The 15,855-nt window shown below is 43.7% G+C and overlaps 2 protein-coding genes across 2 annotated transcripts; one reads left to right on the forward strand and one right to left on the reverse strand.

Annotated features, from left to right (window-relative positions):
- The first annotated feature begins 11,241 nt into the window (after positions 1 to 11,241).
- Positions 11,242 to 12,097, forward strand: LOC147881276 (amino acid transporter AVT1H-like). Its single transcript, XM_087402363.1, has 3 exons — positions 11,242 to 11,362; positions 11,439 to 11,869; positions 11,939 to 12,097. Exons 1-3 carry the CDS (start codon positions 11,242 to 11,244, stop codon positions 12,095 to 12,097), a joined length of 711 nt encoding a protein of 236 aa, XP_087258489.1.
- Positions 12,098 to 12,439: 342 nt separating this feature from the next.
- Positions 12,440 to 14,368, reverse strand: LOC147881277 (UDP-glycosyltransferase 85A5-like). The gene is made up of 2 exons (XM_087370237.1): positions 13,758 to 14,368; positions 12,440 to 13,643 (listed from the first exon to the last, which is right to left on the reverse strand). The coding sequence occupies exons 1-2, from the start codon at positions 14,344 to 14,346 to the stop codon at positions 12,676 to 12,678; spliced, it is 1,557 nt and encodes a 518-aa protein (XP_087226363.1). The 5' UTR covers positions 14,347 to 14,368; the 3' UTR covers positions 12,440 to 12,675.
- Between the last annotated feature and the right edge of the window lie 1,487 nt (positions 14,369 to 15,855).

Below are 15,855 nucleotides of genomic sequence, written 5' to 3' on the forward strand. Positions count from 1 at the left end.
TTATGCATAAGTTAGGAGCTTTTTATAATTTAAATTGCTTATTTAATTGATTTTTTCTTGGTGTAGTGCACTATGTTCAATGCTATATGGTGTGAGGGCAAGCATTTTCGAACACAACGGATTGATGATAAGAGAAACACACAAGATTGCGGCGTCATTGCTAGCTTTGAGGGAGCCAATGGAGCCATGGATGATTATTGTGGCATAATCCAAGATATCATTATGCTTGACTTTCGACGCTTCTTTGTGTATGTTTTGGATGTAAAGTGGTTTAAGGACGTGGTGGAAAGAGGCCCTAATGCAACAATCAAACGTCATGCAAGTGGCTTTGTAACTATTGACTCCACAAAGTTTTGGCAAAGTAGGAAGGACACACTAGTACTACCGCAACAATGTGAACAGGTACTGTGCACACACATAAAAATACTCGCTTTTAAATATTAGAAAAGTAACATGATTGTATTTGTGTTTGAATTAGGTTGTCTATCAACCAATGGTGGATAATAATAGATGGTGGCATGTCATACCTATTATGCCACGTTCCAAAGTGATGTATAGTACATTTACTAATATGGAGCATATGGAGGATGATCATGGCCATGGACGTGATGATGACCGTGATACAAGAGAGGAGGATGATCATGAGATAGGAGATATAGATATTGAGGCCGACATTACCCGTGAGGACGAGCCTACCATTGGAGATGTTGATTTCGATGAGCACATGAGTGGCACAAGTAGTAGTGGGTTGAATGTATTTGTAGATCTAAACACTTGTTTGGATTTTGAAGTAGATAGTTTGGCAAGGGTTGATCTCATTGAGGATGAGATTGAACCGTAGCCCCACAATTGATATTGGCAAAACTATTTTACATATTGTTTCATTCTCCTCATTTCACTTAATTCTTGTATATGTGGGCTTGCAAAAAATTATGTGCTTTGGTAATCATGGGCAATGTTTGGAAAGCAATGATGTACACCAAAATCTCACTTTCTGTATTCTCTGGAGCGCGTCTATTTATGCGTCTAAATGCGCGTCTGGTTCTCAGTGTAAACGCGCAAATAAACGCGCAAATAGACGCGCTAATAAATGGGATGTTAGACGGGCCCGTATTTTCTCAAGTCAAACGCGCAAATAGACGCGGTGATTTACGTGCAAATAAATGAGCGTTTAGCCGCGCCTATAGACGCGCCCATAATTTCTCTACTAAAGCAACGCCTATAGACGCGCTCGCTATTTTGCGTGTCTACCAAGCGCGTCTATAGTTGCTTTGTGTTGTTGTGTGGATATGGAATTGGAGTTGTACTTATGCAAGATGGACATCCAGTAGCATATGAGAGCCAAAAATTAAAACTAGTAGAATGCAATTATAGTACATATGATAAAGAATTAACCGATGTTGTGCATGCTTTACGAATGTTGAAACATTATTTGATGGGAGCTGAGTTTCTTATCAAAACCAATCAGCAAAGCATCAAGCATTTGTTGACTCAGCCACTAATATCTGATAGGCACATCAAGTGGGCATCATTTATACAAAGTTTTCAGCCCATGATTCAGCATCAACCTGGAAAGCCAAGTATTAATCACATCACTGCTGTAGAGACCTAGCCTTTCGAAAGTATGAAGAATTCCTATCAAGGGGATCCATAATTTTTCGATACATGGAACAAATTAGAGAATAACAATTGGAATCCTATGTTGGACTATTCATACAATGATGGATACCTCTTTTATCAAAAGAAATTATGCATCACTCGACCCTTTAGACAAATTGTAATGGAGGAAATGCACCAACCACCATATATGGGACATAGGGGAGTGACTGCCACTTTACAAGTGATAGCAAGGGAATTTCATTAGCCTCCTATAAGAAAAGATGTGGCTAAATTTGTAGCCGAATGCATCACTTGTAAGAAGATCAAGAGTCACAAAGGCAAGACCCCAGGATTGCTAATGCCTTTGCCTATTCCTTTGCAGCCTTGGGAACAAATATCCATGGATTTCATAATAGGTTTTCCTACTACATCGAATCAAAATGATATGATTTGGACGATAGTAGATCACTTTAGTAAGCAAGCTTATTTCATCCCATGTAAGAAGACTTTAATAGCTCAGCAAGCTGCACATTTATTCATCAAGCATATCTTTGTTCATTATGGCTTGCCAAAGATTATAGTGTCTGATCGAGATTCGAAGTTTTGTAGTAATTTCTGGACTGCATTATTTCATAATCTAGGCACTAAGTTAGATTTCTCATCAGCTTTTCATCCATAATCGAATGGACAAACTGAAGTTACCAACAATACTATTCTAGATATGATAAGAGCTTATGTGGGAAGTTAACCAAAGACTTGGGACAAATACATTCATCTCTTACAGTTTGCTTATAATAATACTCCTCATTCTGCAACTAGAAGAGCACCCTTTGAGATTATATATGGGAAGGTTTTACCTATTCCTATCACACGATTGACCCATAGAGTGGAAGTAGCAGATGCATTTACCCATGACTACCAAAAAATTCTCAAAGAGGTTCAAGAAGCCATTGTAATCGCTCAAGAGAAGTACACAAAACAAGCTAATAAGAAATGGAAACACATGCTTTTTAAAGAAGGTGATTATGTACTTCTTTGGATTGAGAAAAGAAGATTGAAGAGTGTTGAGAAATGGCCAGTAATCAAGATGTCACCACATTTTTATGGACCATTCAAGGTGATTCATAAAATCAATGATCTAGCTTATAGGCTTGAATTACCTGATAACTGGAAAATACATAATGCTTTCCATATCAGCCTCTTGAAGCCCTTCAAGGGACCTTTACCTATTCATCATGTCTATGAAGAGGCTCCATTGATTGTTGATGAAGAAGAAATTTTAAAACCTGAATGCATTATTGATCATCAACAAACCTCGACGTGAAAACGAAATGTCTATAATACTTGCTCAAATTTAAGAATCATCCGAGAGATGATACTCAGTGGATGCCTGAGTGGTTCTTTCAAACTTTTCTAGACCTCCTTAGTTCCTATAATCAAACACGCAATTGAGGTCAGTTGCAATCCAAGCAAGAGGGATGTTACGAAAATTATATTTCTGATATATCTTGCTTTGGACATTATTATTTTTAGTCGAGTGTGACTATGGCAAAGTACTCCATAGGAACGCCCTAGACGTGGCGGGGGTCCTAGTGGATACTTTGTGTGGTTAGTTGGAGACACCTGACTAGCTTGTGTTTTGCCATGCTATATGGTCGGTATTGTGGATGATTCCATGTTAATACTGATGTCGCTAGTGTTATTAGTGTTGTGCTTGATTATTGTGCTTTGAGCGCGGTTATGTTGGGATCGGTTGATTATGATTAATTCGATCGATTGTTAATAACTAATGCAATTGGCGGCTTGAGTACAGGTGATGGAACTCGTAGCGAGGATTGGAGTTAGTGCAAGGGTACCGATCGAGGTGTCGCACAACGCATTATAAATGGCCATGGGCCAATTTTGTATTTGTTTTATTATTGCAAGTGTGAGCAGTATATTTTGTGGAGGGCATAATTCATTTTGGGCCTAAGATGGCTATGTAAAGCAAATCCATCATTTTTGGATGAGAGGGATAATTTTGGCTCCCTGGTGCTTTTATGAAATATCATAAATACTCTAGATGAGGAAGCGTGAGCCACTCATCTAGGGGGGGAGATTGTACCCATTCTGCTGTTGCTTTCATGGTGTGATTGTGTTCTTCTTCTCCAATTGATTAAGTGGTGAATTTGTGTGAAAAGAATTATCTCCTGGTTTCAATGCTATCTTCTTATGTCTAGATAAAGGAATTGATAACGTTTTGATGTCTTTAAAATATATATATTTGAAAAATGAATATATCAATTGCCTAAATGCTTCAATCAACTTACAAAATTCAAAGAAAACATATACACCGACGTCAATAGGGTTATCTATCTGAATCTAGTTTTATTTAATAAAATGCCCCTAAGAGAGGGGATGCCTCTTTTGTGAGCTCGCCTTTTTTTTTTGGGCCTTTGTTAGCACATTGTTGGAACACCCAACTAGATTGCTTGGCCAGCTGGGCTCTTGATGAATACTTCTCTCTTTTGCTATCTTGTTGAGGTTCAGATGAGTCACGTTGTCAGAAATGATGCAGAAGATTGATGTTCAATTGCATGCAACCTTTTGTAGAGATTTCATTATCATCCAGTCCTGCTTGCACTTGATGTTGTTCATATCGACAGTAAAACGTAGTTTTTCTTTTTTTCGTAGGAAGAAAAATTCCTATTCTTTGCACTGTAAGCAAATCTATTGTCATTCCACTTCGAGCGAACGACGAGGAGATGTATTTCAAAATTGTATAAATAATAAATCAAAACCAAATTGAGATAGAAGCATGCAACCGTGACAGGAATAATCCAAACCCAAAGCTGCATTGCATGTACGACAAAAGTTCTAGCACCATTTGCAACTTCATTGGATCCCTTTTTTCGAAGGCACAAATGTTTATTTTTTGGGTCAAATTATGTTCCTGCGGTTTAGGAAATAGTACTTCCACGCTCTAGCCGGATGGCCCTCGAGCGTGTTGTAACCTAATGGACCTACTGTGTTGTGGCTCCTTATGTAGTACTGCTCTAAAGTTCGTGCTTTGTCTACAGTGTCTGTTGTTTCCAAAACTTTGATTTCGAAATTTTCTTTGAAGGGCTTGTAACGCTGCAAGTCCTCTTTCATTTTCACCGGTGGTTTTCTATTGTGCTGTTTGATCCTCCACGGCAGGTCCGTCGTGCTCCCTATGTATTTTTTGTTGTTGGGCTTGCACGTGATGCAGTAGACGACGAGGCTCGCACGATTCCCTTGCGCGGGCGCTTCAGTGGAGGCTCCTCCTTCATCTGAAGGCTCGCGTCTTTCAATGTCGTACCTGCGTAAACATTGACAATTACGTTAGTCATCGGGGTTTTCGGTCTTTTTTTTTTCGTTTGACGTCCATAATAGAATGCATTTATTTACTTGCCCTGGTTTTTCTCTGTTGGCATTAGAGGATCGTTTCCAATACCGAAGCGCTCCTCGTATAAGTCCCTGTCGAAAATATACGTAAGCTTCTCCATTGTCGTCACCGGGTGCATCGCATCGTGCGTCCCTCCAAATTGTTCCATGAATTGTTCGAGTATAGCCGTTCCTTGATCGCGCGTCGTGTCCCTCAGCAACTCCAAGGATACGTTGTACCCGTAATGCAGCAGCTCGCATGCATATGCTGTGATCTCTTTCGTCTTAGTGTCTAGTAGCTTCTGCCCCTCCAAACTTTCCATCATCCTATCGGTCTCATCGAACTCAATGTCAAGCTCGACAAGGATCTCTTTGAGGAGTCCTGCAGGAGAAGTGCAATCCATGATGAGTTTGTTGTTCTTGCAACTCGTTAATTCTTTTTCTCAATTGTTGCGGTTTTTTTTAATTTTCGGAAGCATTACGTACCATTTGCGAATCTCAAGCCTCCTGGCTCTCTTTTAGCTGGCAAACGCCTATTGCAGTTGTCAATGAAGTCGCGTAGTTCCGCATACGTGTTGAAGCCGTTGATGTAAGCTCCCGGACGTTCTCCTGCATTGTTTGCTAGCCGGAATTGCTTTGTGGTTAGGAAGAACCTCCTCTTTGCTGGTGGAGGTTTTGTTGCCTTCGCGTTGCTTTTGTATAGCTCAAATAGCTGCTTGCAGGCACGACTTATTACACCGTCTTTTCAAATGAGCTGTCTTTTTAAATCTTCAAGAAAAAAAGATTCTTTCATGCTAATGGAATTTACCTTGTCTGTGTCCATGTCTTATGCTGCAATGTCCCGAGCTTTCTGATTCTCTGCACCTGTTCTCGACAACAGACAAGATATTAAAACCATTTTCCTTGCACGCATGTTTGACGTAACATATTCATGACTTGTCTCTGCCTTTTTCAATCTCTGGTAGTGAATACCTTTATGCGCGTGGTTGTGTTGTCGGCTGTGAGAACTCTCGTGGAATTGGTCTGAATATGTCTGGATGTGGGCAATGTAGTATGCACAGCCTCGTTCTCTCAGTCACTCTGGACAACATCACGTATGCTAGGCCAGGGGAAAACACTCCTCGAAATATGAGCAGCGCTTTGTTGGATATGGTTGCGCCTTGGGATTTGTGTCCCGTGATAGCGTATGCTAGGGTTAGTGGAAATGTGGACTTGTGGAACCATTTTCCACTTATTGCCTTTCGCTGATGCTTCGAGCGTCGTAATGTGAGCACGGCCGCTGTTGTGTCCACGACGACAGTGATACCGTTGATTTCTCCCCTGCTAGTTGCATTGATGCTCTTGATTTTGCACATTGCTCCATTTGCGGCACCTATTGCGAGGTCGATGTTTTCCGTTATCATTGCCTTCGCCCCCACGCAAATTTTTCCTATCTCGTTGAAGCTTTTGTCCTCCAACCATTCTTTGAGAGCTGGTTCGCTCGCGGCGTTACTGTGTATTTGAACATGCACAATCATGTCGGGAGTGTTGAATTTCTCCACAAGCTCATCGTTGAAGGTAGCGACATCGACTCTGTGCGTGCAAATGATGGTTGTTTCGGCATCGATGAAGTGGCATGCACCTTCCTTGTCGACAATGCACTGCCCCAAACAATCGGAAATCTCATCAGTTGTGGGCGTCCTGAGTCTTATGGTATGCAAGAATTCCAGGAACGGCATGTCTCGTGCATGTCGCACCGAGAATTGCATGTGGTACATTTTCGCTTGAGCCCAGTGCGCGGAGGACGTGATGTGGCACGGCTCGTAGAGATCCTCGCGGTGTTTGCAGACTGGCGGTAATTGTGCCAGGTCACCAAAAATTATGAGCATTTTGTGTCTGAATGGCTCATGCAATCTGCCATTAGTCACATTGACGATTTGTCTTACCACGAGATCGAAAGTCATCCTTGTTAGCATGGACATCTCGTCAATGATGATCGCGTTGGCTTCCTTGATCGCGAGGTGTCGCTCATCTGTCTCATGGATGTTCAGTGGGTACTGACTGCTACGCACAGGGATCTTGAATTGGTAGTGTACAGTGGTTGCAATCCCGCTCAGCCGCGTTGCAGCCACCCCTGTTGATGCACAGAGTATTGCCGTTTTGTTTTGCGCTACCAGATGCAAAACATAGTACCGTATCAAGAAGCTTTTGCCACTACCTGGTGTTCCACAAACAACGTGCAGCCCCGAGCTTGTTGAAGCTAGGCTTTCGAAGACTCTTTGTTGTTCTACTATCAATGCGGCATTGGCGACGGTGTGAAACTCGGCCATTTTTTCCAACATCCTCGCGCGTGTTGGCCCTTCGACGGTTTGCTGGTCGATGTTAGGCGCTTCCATCAGGCAGTCTCGGATGATCGCAACCTTCTGTAATATCATATTGATCAACTGGTCCGTGTGGTGAGGACTCAAGATGCACATACCCATCTTGATGTCCGCACGCTCTGCTAAAGAATTTTACTTGTGGAATATTGGATTGTTCTCGATGTTGTATGCGAGCACACCTGACCACTCGTTTGTCATGATTTCTTGAGCCGAGCTTAGTGGGACGTTTCGTCAAGATATCAGAGGATTGTCTAGAAGTGACCTTCGATGTGCCACGAGCAATCGCATTTGCAGTCGTGGTAACTGAAATGGATATATCTATGATGCTTAGCAGTTGCGTGTGGAGGTGGTTTGTTTTAAGCAACTGCCGAGAGTACTGTGGCATCAACCGCACAATGTATCTGCTCCGCTGGGCATCTCGTGTGCAGCTTTGGCATTTCCAGTAAGTCACTTGCATGCCCATATTCTCGCAGGCATCCAAAAGTATCATGTTTCCGAGTGCGGCGCTGTGGCTCGAGATGCCTATGCCTTGCGAAGAAACGATCCTTTGGTTTGCAGACAGTAGCGTGGTTATGCCACAAGCACCGCAGATTTGAAGGCTAGAGAAAATAGCCGCGCAATTACTAACCCATTGCTTGTATCTATCTGCGATGGTCAACCACGATGATGTAGCTGGCCTCAAGGACATCTTTCTTGATGTTATATCAAGTTGAATAGCTCGACCTCTGGCTGCTCTGAGCGTTGACGAATGGTCATGTTCGAAGGAGTTTCCGGTGGTCATTTCTACATCGTGACATGAATCGATGTCTTATGTTCGGGTTTAAACACCTACAGGGATTAATAATAAAAACCATCCGAAACTTTTCTACAATTTCACTCACGTGGTCTTGTCTAAACGCAACAGGAAAAACAAAATGGACTGAACCTCTATCTTTAGAAGGTGAAAGAATTGATAAAATAACTTGAATCAAGCAAATACATTTTGTTGTGTGTACCTTTAGGAGAAGACACTCGCTTGGAGGCTGCAAACATCTCGAAAACAGAAGTGTTGCAGACATGATTAGTATGTTGGTCGAACCAAGCAAATGTAATGTTCCCTTGCGGAAACAGAATGTGCGAAGAAGTGTGCGTGCTCAAGATGAGGTGTAAAAAAAAAAAACCATACGTAATGTATGGTGGAGAGCCGGCACATGTCTCTCCAAAAATTATATATCATAGGGGAACGTGCCATCCCCCCGTTTCGAATAGTCACCTCCAATGTTGGAGGTGTAGCGCATTAATGCGGACCAGAGCAACAGACGGTGCAGAAACATTTCAGAATTGAAATGACTGTACATTCTACTTACGTGGAGTATCCTTTGTGACATCCACAGCTCGACGAGAAGTTGCCTATTTCTTTGCTGGAATGTTGGAATCTGAAAAACAATCATGATTAGTCAATATGCATTCCTCATGTTCTGCATGTTTGGATATGTTGGTTAGCATATGTGCAATTTCCTAAAGATGATAAATTAAAGCACAAAAGCTACACACAATCCAACGATGACACAGAAAGCATAACGAAGGAGATTCATGGGCAAACCTGATGGTGACGGCACGTGAATATTCGAAAGCCAATACGTGAGGGTCTCTTCACAAACCAATAGCCTTCATAAAGCAATCTACGTTGTTTTTGGCTTACGTTCGTCCGTTTCGCATTTCAATCATCAGATCAGTCCACAAGTCATGAGGAAGCGCATGTGTGTGTCAAGTTGGAGATCTCGTTTCAGTCATCAGATCATTCCACAAGTCGTGAGGAAGCACATGTGTGTGTAAATATATGTGTGTGTGTGTGAATATCTCAAACACCACGACTAAAGATTTGTGGTTGCCAAACTCAGGTCCGAGCAAGCACATGACAAGCTGGAGATCTCGTTTCAGTCATCAGATCAGTCCACAAGTCATGAGGAATAGTTGCAAATGCTTATAGGGCAGAAATCAACGAAAAAGGCACAGGACAATGTTGGCTTCAAATGAAAAATGTGTACACCAGCATTACTTACTTTGTGCTCTCCATATTTCAAAAGGAAAAAGCTCTCACGCTTTAACTTCTCTACCGCTTTGTTGCTGCTAAATTTTGAATTCTATGTGATTCCTTACAAAACCAATTTGTCAAACCTCATCCATCAAGGGCCACACTAACCAGTAAATATTTTGATCTATAGATATCGAAAACTCTACAACAGTAGTCACACAAATTGTTTATTGTTAGATGGAAAGTCAATTAGGTCTTGTTTAATTACCTAAGCCAAAAAAGAGGGGACATAAAAAGATGACTTCTTCATGTTGAAATCCCGCACAGAGTAGAATTGGTATCATGCATGCTGTGAACACGATCTCCTCAGTCAATGGTGCCTGTATAAGCAACATAGAAAGAGAATCATAAGCACTTTGCAACTATCCCCACTAGATAGACAGAGACAAAACAAAAGTTTGTAATAGGCCAAGAAAGAATAATAGAGTTTCCGTATAAAGGTGGTTACATTCGTATCTAAGTGTTACAATCCATTGCAAGTATTTCTTAAGTACAGGTCATGGCGGCACAATCATACAATTCAACTCTGACCATGAGCATACTTCTGCATAATTCAATGCGGGCTAGGATTCAAAGTTTTGGAAAAATGGGTACATGTGTATGTCGACAAATTAGTATCAGAAGAGATTGCTGTTTCCTACGATGCAAAAAGCAAGGGTGCAGTACTAAGGCTTCGCACAAGTTACCTGCTTCCGACATAATTGAGTTGAATTCCGTTGAAAAGAAGACGCGAGAAAAATCATACAAGAGATGCACTGACCACAACAAAGTTCCTCCAAGCAAGAATATCGGAAGCAAACGACTTTATAGTCTTCAATAGATTCCAACACGCATGTTTGGAGCACCCCACGCCATTCGGATTCTCGCCTGGAGCAAGTCTTTTGTGCCATTCGTTTAACTGCTCGAGAGCTGCCGCCATCAAAGTTCCCAAATAGAGCAGGGCAGTCGAGAGAAATGGGAAAACAACCGCTTGCCACTGTTTCCTAGACACCACATTGCATTTCACGCCTCGCATCAGGCAAGAATCCTGGCCTTCCCTTCCGCTACCCCTACAAAAAGACATGATGAGATCATTGACACAGCTCTACACCCGAGCAAGGAAAGAAACTCGACGATCGGGTGGTTCTCGTTCATAATGCCAAGGTGATGGGCACACTCTAAAAGACTTAGAAATTACTGCCATAAAAGACCGAAGAAGGAGATGGACCGAGCAACAAGTACCCAATCGAGATTCAATGCATATGAGCGAAAAGGCATGACTTAACAAAGCAAGAACGTACCCAATGATGCGAGGACGTCTTTTCAATTTGGCAACGACAACTCCTTCCCTGCGACAACGTTGTGGTAGTGCCTGATTGTTGAGACGTTTGAGTTCTTTCAATTATAGCACTACCTGTTCTCTACACCATTAACTGGTAATTTCTCTCGCAACGCTATGACTCCACCCGCTTGATATTCTTGGAAGCTCCATTTGGGCCAGTTGTAAATCATGTTCTGGAACGCAATGCTAGTAAGCTAAAATTTGCGAGGCTATTATTTTGTGATTTTGTGAGCTTACTTCCAGTCGCATAGAATCAGAACGGACGCAGCGCTGAGCTGCATTTTGGCGAGATTGCAAGTAGAGTTTCAGCTAGAATTTGAGACGTTGTGAAATGCTTCTGCAGCAATGTAATCATTTTCCGGATCTGTCGGCTGTTCACATCATCATTTTTGGCGATTTTTGCAACAGCAGCTCGTCATGCAATCTTCGCTTTTGTTGCGGCACTTCGGCTTTGATTACGGCTTGCTGTAGCAACCCGGATAAGAAACTTAATCGTCGTCGACATGGAAGGCTGTGTGGACTGTCCATTGCTCCAGCATAACCTTCCCACAACAATCAAGGCTGCTTCCACTGGCGATTGCACCGTTCTCCACACAGTCGCAAATTGCGTTGCCTTGCTCATCAGTACCTTTCAGCCACCTTGATTGTGCATTGCTTTTACCAACCACTGCAATCATTTACCCTTTTTGCTCCGTCGCAGGTCTCGGAGTGCTGTCCTCCCCATTTGCCATCGCCACTGGTGGCTGGGCAAGCTTGTTCCTCAATTTCTTCTTCGCCCTCGCCTACTACTACACCACCATCCTGCTCGTTCGCTGTTTGGAAGCTCATCCGGATCTCTCCGACTACCAGGATATCAGCACCAAGGCGTTTGGAAAAAAGGGCCGTCTCATTGTCACTGTTCTCTTCTTAGGTGACCTTCTCAGTGCCCTTGCGGGCTATGGCATCTCTCTTAGCGACAATCTCGTTTCTTTCTTCACAGAAACCCAACTTGGTTTTCTGGGGCTTCATGGACGCGATTTTCTGACCTTTGATGCGATTTTCCTCCTAGCGCTGACGATGCGTTCGCTGCTGGTCATAGCACTGATTCTTGTGGCTCTAATCTGGCCATTCTTTGGCTACGTCGTCTCACTGGTGGGCTCGTCGATCACAGTGATGATTTGCCTGATTCTACCGTGCTGGTTTTATTGGAAAATCTTTCAGGGTAATATGAAGAGGAGAGAGATAGCAATCTGCGTGTGCCTGACGGTGGTGGGAATAGAAGCAGGTGCCGTTGGAACAGTGTATTCGATTCTGGGAATAGGTGAGAGCACATCAATCACCATCGTTAAACTTGCCGGTAGTCGTAATATGGAAGCCTGAAGCCGAGAAGAAGGCTGGAAAAACAGCCTTCTAGTCAGCTCAAGCTTAACACTGAAGGTTCTTATAATCCTTAACCAATAGCATTCATAAAGCAATCTACCTTGTTTTTGGCTTAAGTTCGTCCGTTTCACCTATATTTAAAGGTTTTGCCTTGGCTTTTTACGCAGCTTTTCAAAAGCTTTCAAAGCTTTTGGGCTTTCAGAATTTAAAAAATCTAAGGGTGTATATTGTGCCATGTGGAAGCACAGGATTTCCGAATTTGGAAAAACGTCCTAGTGCTGGCCAAGTAAAGAGAAGATGCACACAAGAAAGTACAAAAGCTATATTTTTTAGCCTTGCTATGTATCCTATTGCACTTGTAAGTGTTTTTATTTGGTGAAGCTGCTTGAAGAAACTTGCACTACATTCAAGCATTGTTTCCACCTCAAACTCTTTTTTTTTTTCGTTGTACAAGGGGTGAAGAAGATAGAATCCCGAGGTGGCGGTCTTGAGTTGAAGCCCGAGGGGAACTTTTATTTATTATTTATATCTTGTTTATTATTTATGACACTAAATAGAACTCCATGCCTTGAGGAGTTCTATGGATATTTGGTTCCAGGATTGGAGCAATTGTCAAGAAGCCAATTCATGAGACATTGCATGTTAGCGTAGGAGGAACCTCCTGTGGCTATGGCCCTGAGAGCTGCATCCCGCAGCTTGCATGCATTCTCCCTCACTCGACGTCCTTTCTCGCCTTTCATCAGCTCCTTCACTTTCTTCTCCACCTCCTCCCTCGCTACCCATCCCTTCTCATCCGCCTCCAAATCCATCCCTATCTCCCATTCGTCCGTAATGCACCTTGCATTCAGCCCTTGATCCACGAACTTCGGCCACCCCAGCATCGGTACCCCTCTGCTCACCCCCTCCAGCGTCGAATTCCACCCGCAGTGCGTCAGGAAGCCCCCTGTCGCCGGGTGCGACAAAACTTCCAGCTGTGGCGCCCAAGGTACCACCATCGCTCTTTGATCCTTCGTCAGGCGCAGCAGGAGGCTCTCCAGCTGAGAGTTTGCCGGACTCTCAGAAGATATCATATCCGGGCGAATCACCCAAAGGAACGGCTCTCCGCTTGCTTCCAAGCCGAGGGCTAACTCGCCAATTTGTTCAGCGGAGCGATCAACCAATGTTCCGAAAGAGACATACAGGACCGAGCAGGGAGCCTGTTTGTCTAGCCACCGCAAGCAAGAGGCATCATTCAGCTCTGGCCCGCAGGAAGGCTCGCGACTTGCTATCTGATCAGTGTTTAATGAGAACTGGAAGAAAGGAGACGGCAACAAAGGACCCATGGTGAGGGTCCCGCGGAGCTTCCGAATTAGAGATGCCATTGCAGATTCCTCCAGTTCGTCGAAGGTGTTGAGGAGAACCAAAGCAGTTTCTCCCATTCGTTGGAAGGGGCGGGTTCCGTAACCGAAGAGGATATGATCAGAAGGATCAACTGTAAAGAGGAAGGACATCTCCGAGCGTTTATGGGGGGGAGCGCCAGGAATGGAGGTGATGAGGGTGGAGTCGTCTACAGGAAGCAGGAACATTCAGATTTCATTAGCTGCAGGGATCTGCGGCTGATTGAAACAGCAAAACTGTTTGAGCTCATTGGAAAATGCGAATCAAACAACATAATTTCTACCTGGGGGAGGCGTGTAACCGTTGGCGACCATGAGATTGGATGCAAAGCTCGCTGCGGACTGAGGCCAGAAGGCGATTCTGGGGACGCCATAGTCGTTGGCCAAGTCCTGCGTATAGTCGAGTCGCATATCCGAGATGAGGCAAGTCACAGGAGGGTCGCCCTCCTGCAAAAGTCTGGCAAACACTCGTCGCAGAGACGCTTGCTTATTCGGAGAAATCCAGTTTGGGATGACGTTGCGAGGTAGATCGCTCCTTCCATTCTCCTCCTCTCGGAGGCCATCGCCAAGGCTGACTAGCCGGATGTCGAGGCCCTCGTGCTGGAAGATGGGCACGAAGGCCTGCTGCTGCGCATGAAGGTCTCTTGCAGGAGGAGGCGGGCGGATGTTTTGGGACGTCAGTATGCGCAGGTGATTGAGGTGGGTGTTGATGAAGGTGACTGCGCATCCGCGAGCTGCAAGCTGCTTGGAGAGCTCCATGAGGGGGTTGATGTGGCCTTGAACGGGAAGAGGAACGGCGACGACGTGAGGATGGGAAAAAAGTAGACGATCTGATGGTTTGGGTTGCTGCTCATGAGCAAGCGCCATAGCCATCCTACAAGGCTCAATGCTTCTGCACACGGACAATGAATAATGAAGAAGCAGCATGAGAGGAACGGACTACTTATAACCTGATGAGGACGTGGGAAGTTGCGGTCTCTGCACGCGATATATGCAATATGCAGTGAAAGCGTTTCAGCCCTATGGCCACACGATATATTCAGTCAAAGCTTCTCTTAACATGATATATGCTTTTCTACACAACTGCAAGGTTCGCGTTTTTTGTTTTATTTTCAATATAAGGAGTGCCACGTGGAGACTTGCTCTTCCTTTTTTGAATTTCCAATTTGAATTCATGTGATAACAATTGATTTTCAGGCGGGGAGGTGATAGTTTGAACTAGTGAGAGTTCTTCATTTCGAGCTTTGAGAAGGTGCTTTGTTTGAAGAAGAAGGCCATCCAAGGAAGCTTGAAAGATAAATAATTTGAAAGAAGACCTCACTACAGCACTGATAGCAACTCGAACAGTAGCTTCCATCTAAAAAAAGATCTTGAAGGCAATGAATAAACAATCCTACATACATGGAAATGACCTGCGAGCAAACATAGCCTGAAGAGCTGCCCAAACATCTCGCACACTATGTGAAAAGCTGCTTAGCTACACCCCTTCATGAAAGTCGAGTGGGAGCTAGAAGCATTTGAGGAATAGCTGCAAGTGAAGCAACTTGGGCTACCAAAATGCCTAATGTGGGAGCAGCTCCACAACTATGAAGCAAGATGATTCAATAGGAGCCTCAGCTGCATGTGAAGAAAAGCATGCAATAGCTACTATTCTTGAAGAAGACCCACGAGAAGTCTACAGAAGCCGCCATCAACGACTATGAGTATGAAGCCTCCCTCAAGCTCCAAGAGTAGTTGCAAGAATGAAGATGGCAATGGAGTATGCCAGACGAGCAGCTCGAACGGTGTAATGACACCAGCAACTTGTGAAGAAGCCACAATAGCCAGAAGCTTCAGCCAAGCAAGGAAGAAAGGCTGCATAAGAGCTCAATAGCTCGACAAAGATAGACCAACAGCTTGGATGGCCAACCATTCTAAGAAGGAGCTACCTGCATTCAAGAAGGTGGCTGAGTAGGCTTGAAGGAGAGAACTAGCAAAAAGCTTTGAACCTCGTCTTGGAACACAAGAAGGAAAGAAAAATGCAACAACAAGAGCTTGGAGAGGTGACTAGAGGAGAAGAAGCTTGTAGTGGCAAAAAGAAGGACGAGCTCGAGCGGCGATGCAAGGAATAGACAGAGAGGCAGAAACATTTCCTTGTTTTTTAGATAATGGTTCTCCAACAAGGATTAGAATATACACAAGTGTGTGGCTTGTAACCTATAGCCTCTATTAAAAGGACCTAAGAGAGTCTTATCACATGGATTGAAATACAAGGACTGAATCTTTGTATAGATTAAGTCTCATGAGGTGTTCTCTCTCTCTCTCTCTCTCTCTCTCTCTCTCTCTCTCTCCATTATCTCTCTTATGCAAGCAGCCTTATTCAAGGTAGCTTCTCCTAGAATT

Source organism: Dipteris shenzhenensis, chromosome 31 (genome assembly GCF_047967505.1).
Source record: "Dipteris shenzhenensis isolate YYH24624 ecotype China chromosome 31, Dip_SZ_1.0, whole genome shotgun sequence".
NCBI lineage: Eukaryota > Viridiplantae > Streptophyta > Polypodiopsida > Gleicheniales > Dipteridaceae > Dipteris > Dipteris shenzhenensis.

Bases quoted from the DNA above. Each gene is read 5' to 3' on its own strand.
- LOC147881276 (XM_087402363.1), top strand. From the start codon at position 11,242: ATGGAAGGCTGTGTGGACTGTCCATTGCTCCAGCATAACCTTCCCACA. The intron at 11,363-11,438 runs GTACCTTTCAGC...GCTCCGTCGCAG, and splicing joins TTGCGTTGCCTTGCTCATCA to GTCTCGGAGTGCTGTCCTCC. The intron at 11,870-11,938 runs GTGGGCTCGTCG...AAAATCTTTCAG, and splicing joins TTGGCTACGTCGTCTCACTG to GGTAATATGAAGAGGAGAGA.
- LOC147881277 (XM_087370237.1), bottom strand. From the start codon at position 14,346: ATGGCTATGGCGCTTGCTCATGAGCAGCAACCCAAACCATCAGATCGT. The intron at 13,644-13,757 runs GTAGAAATTATG...TGCTTCCTGTAG, and splicing joins CGGTTACACGCCTCCCCCAG to ACGACTCCACCCTCATCACC.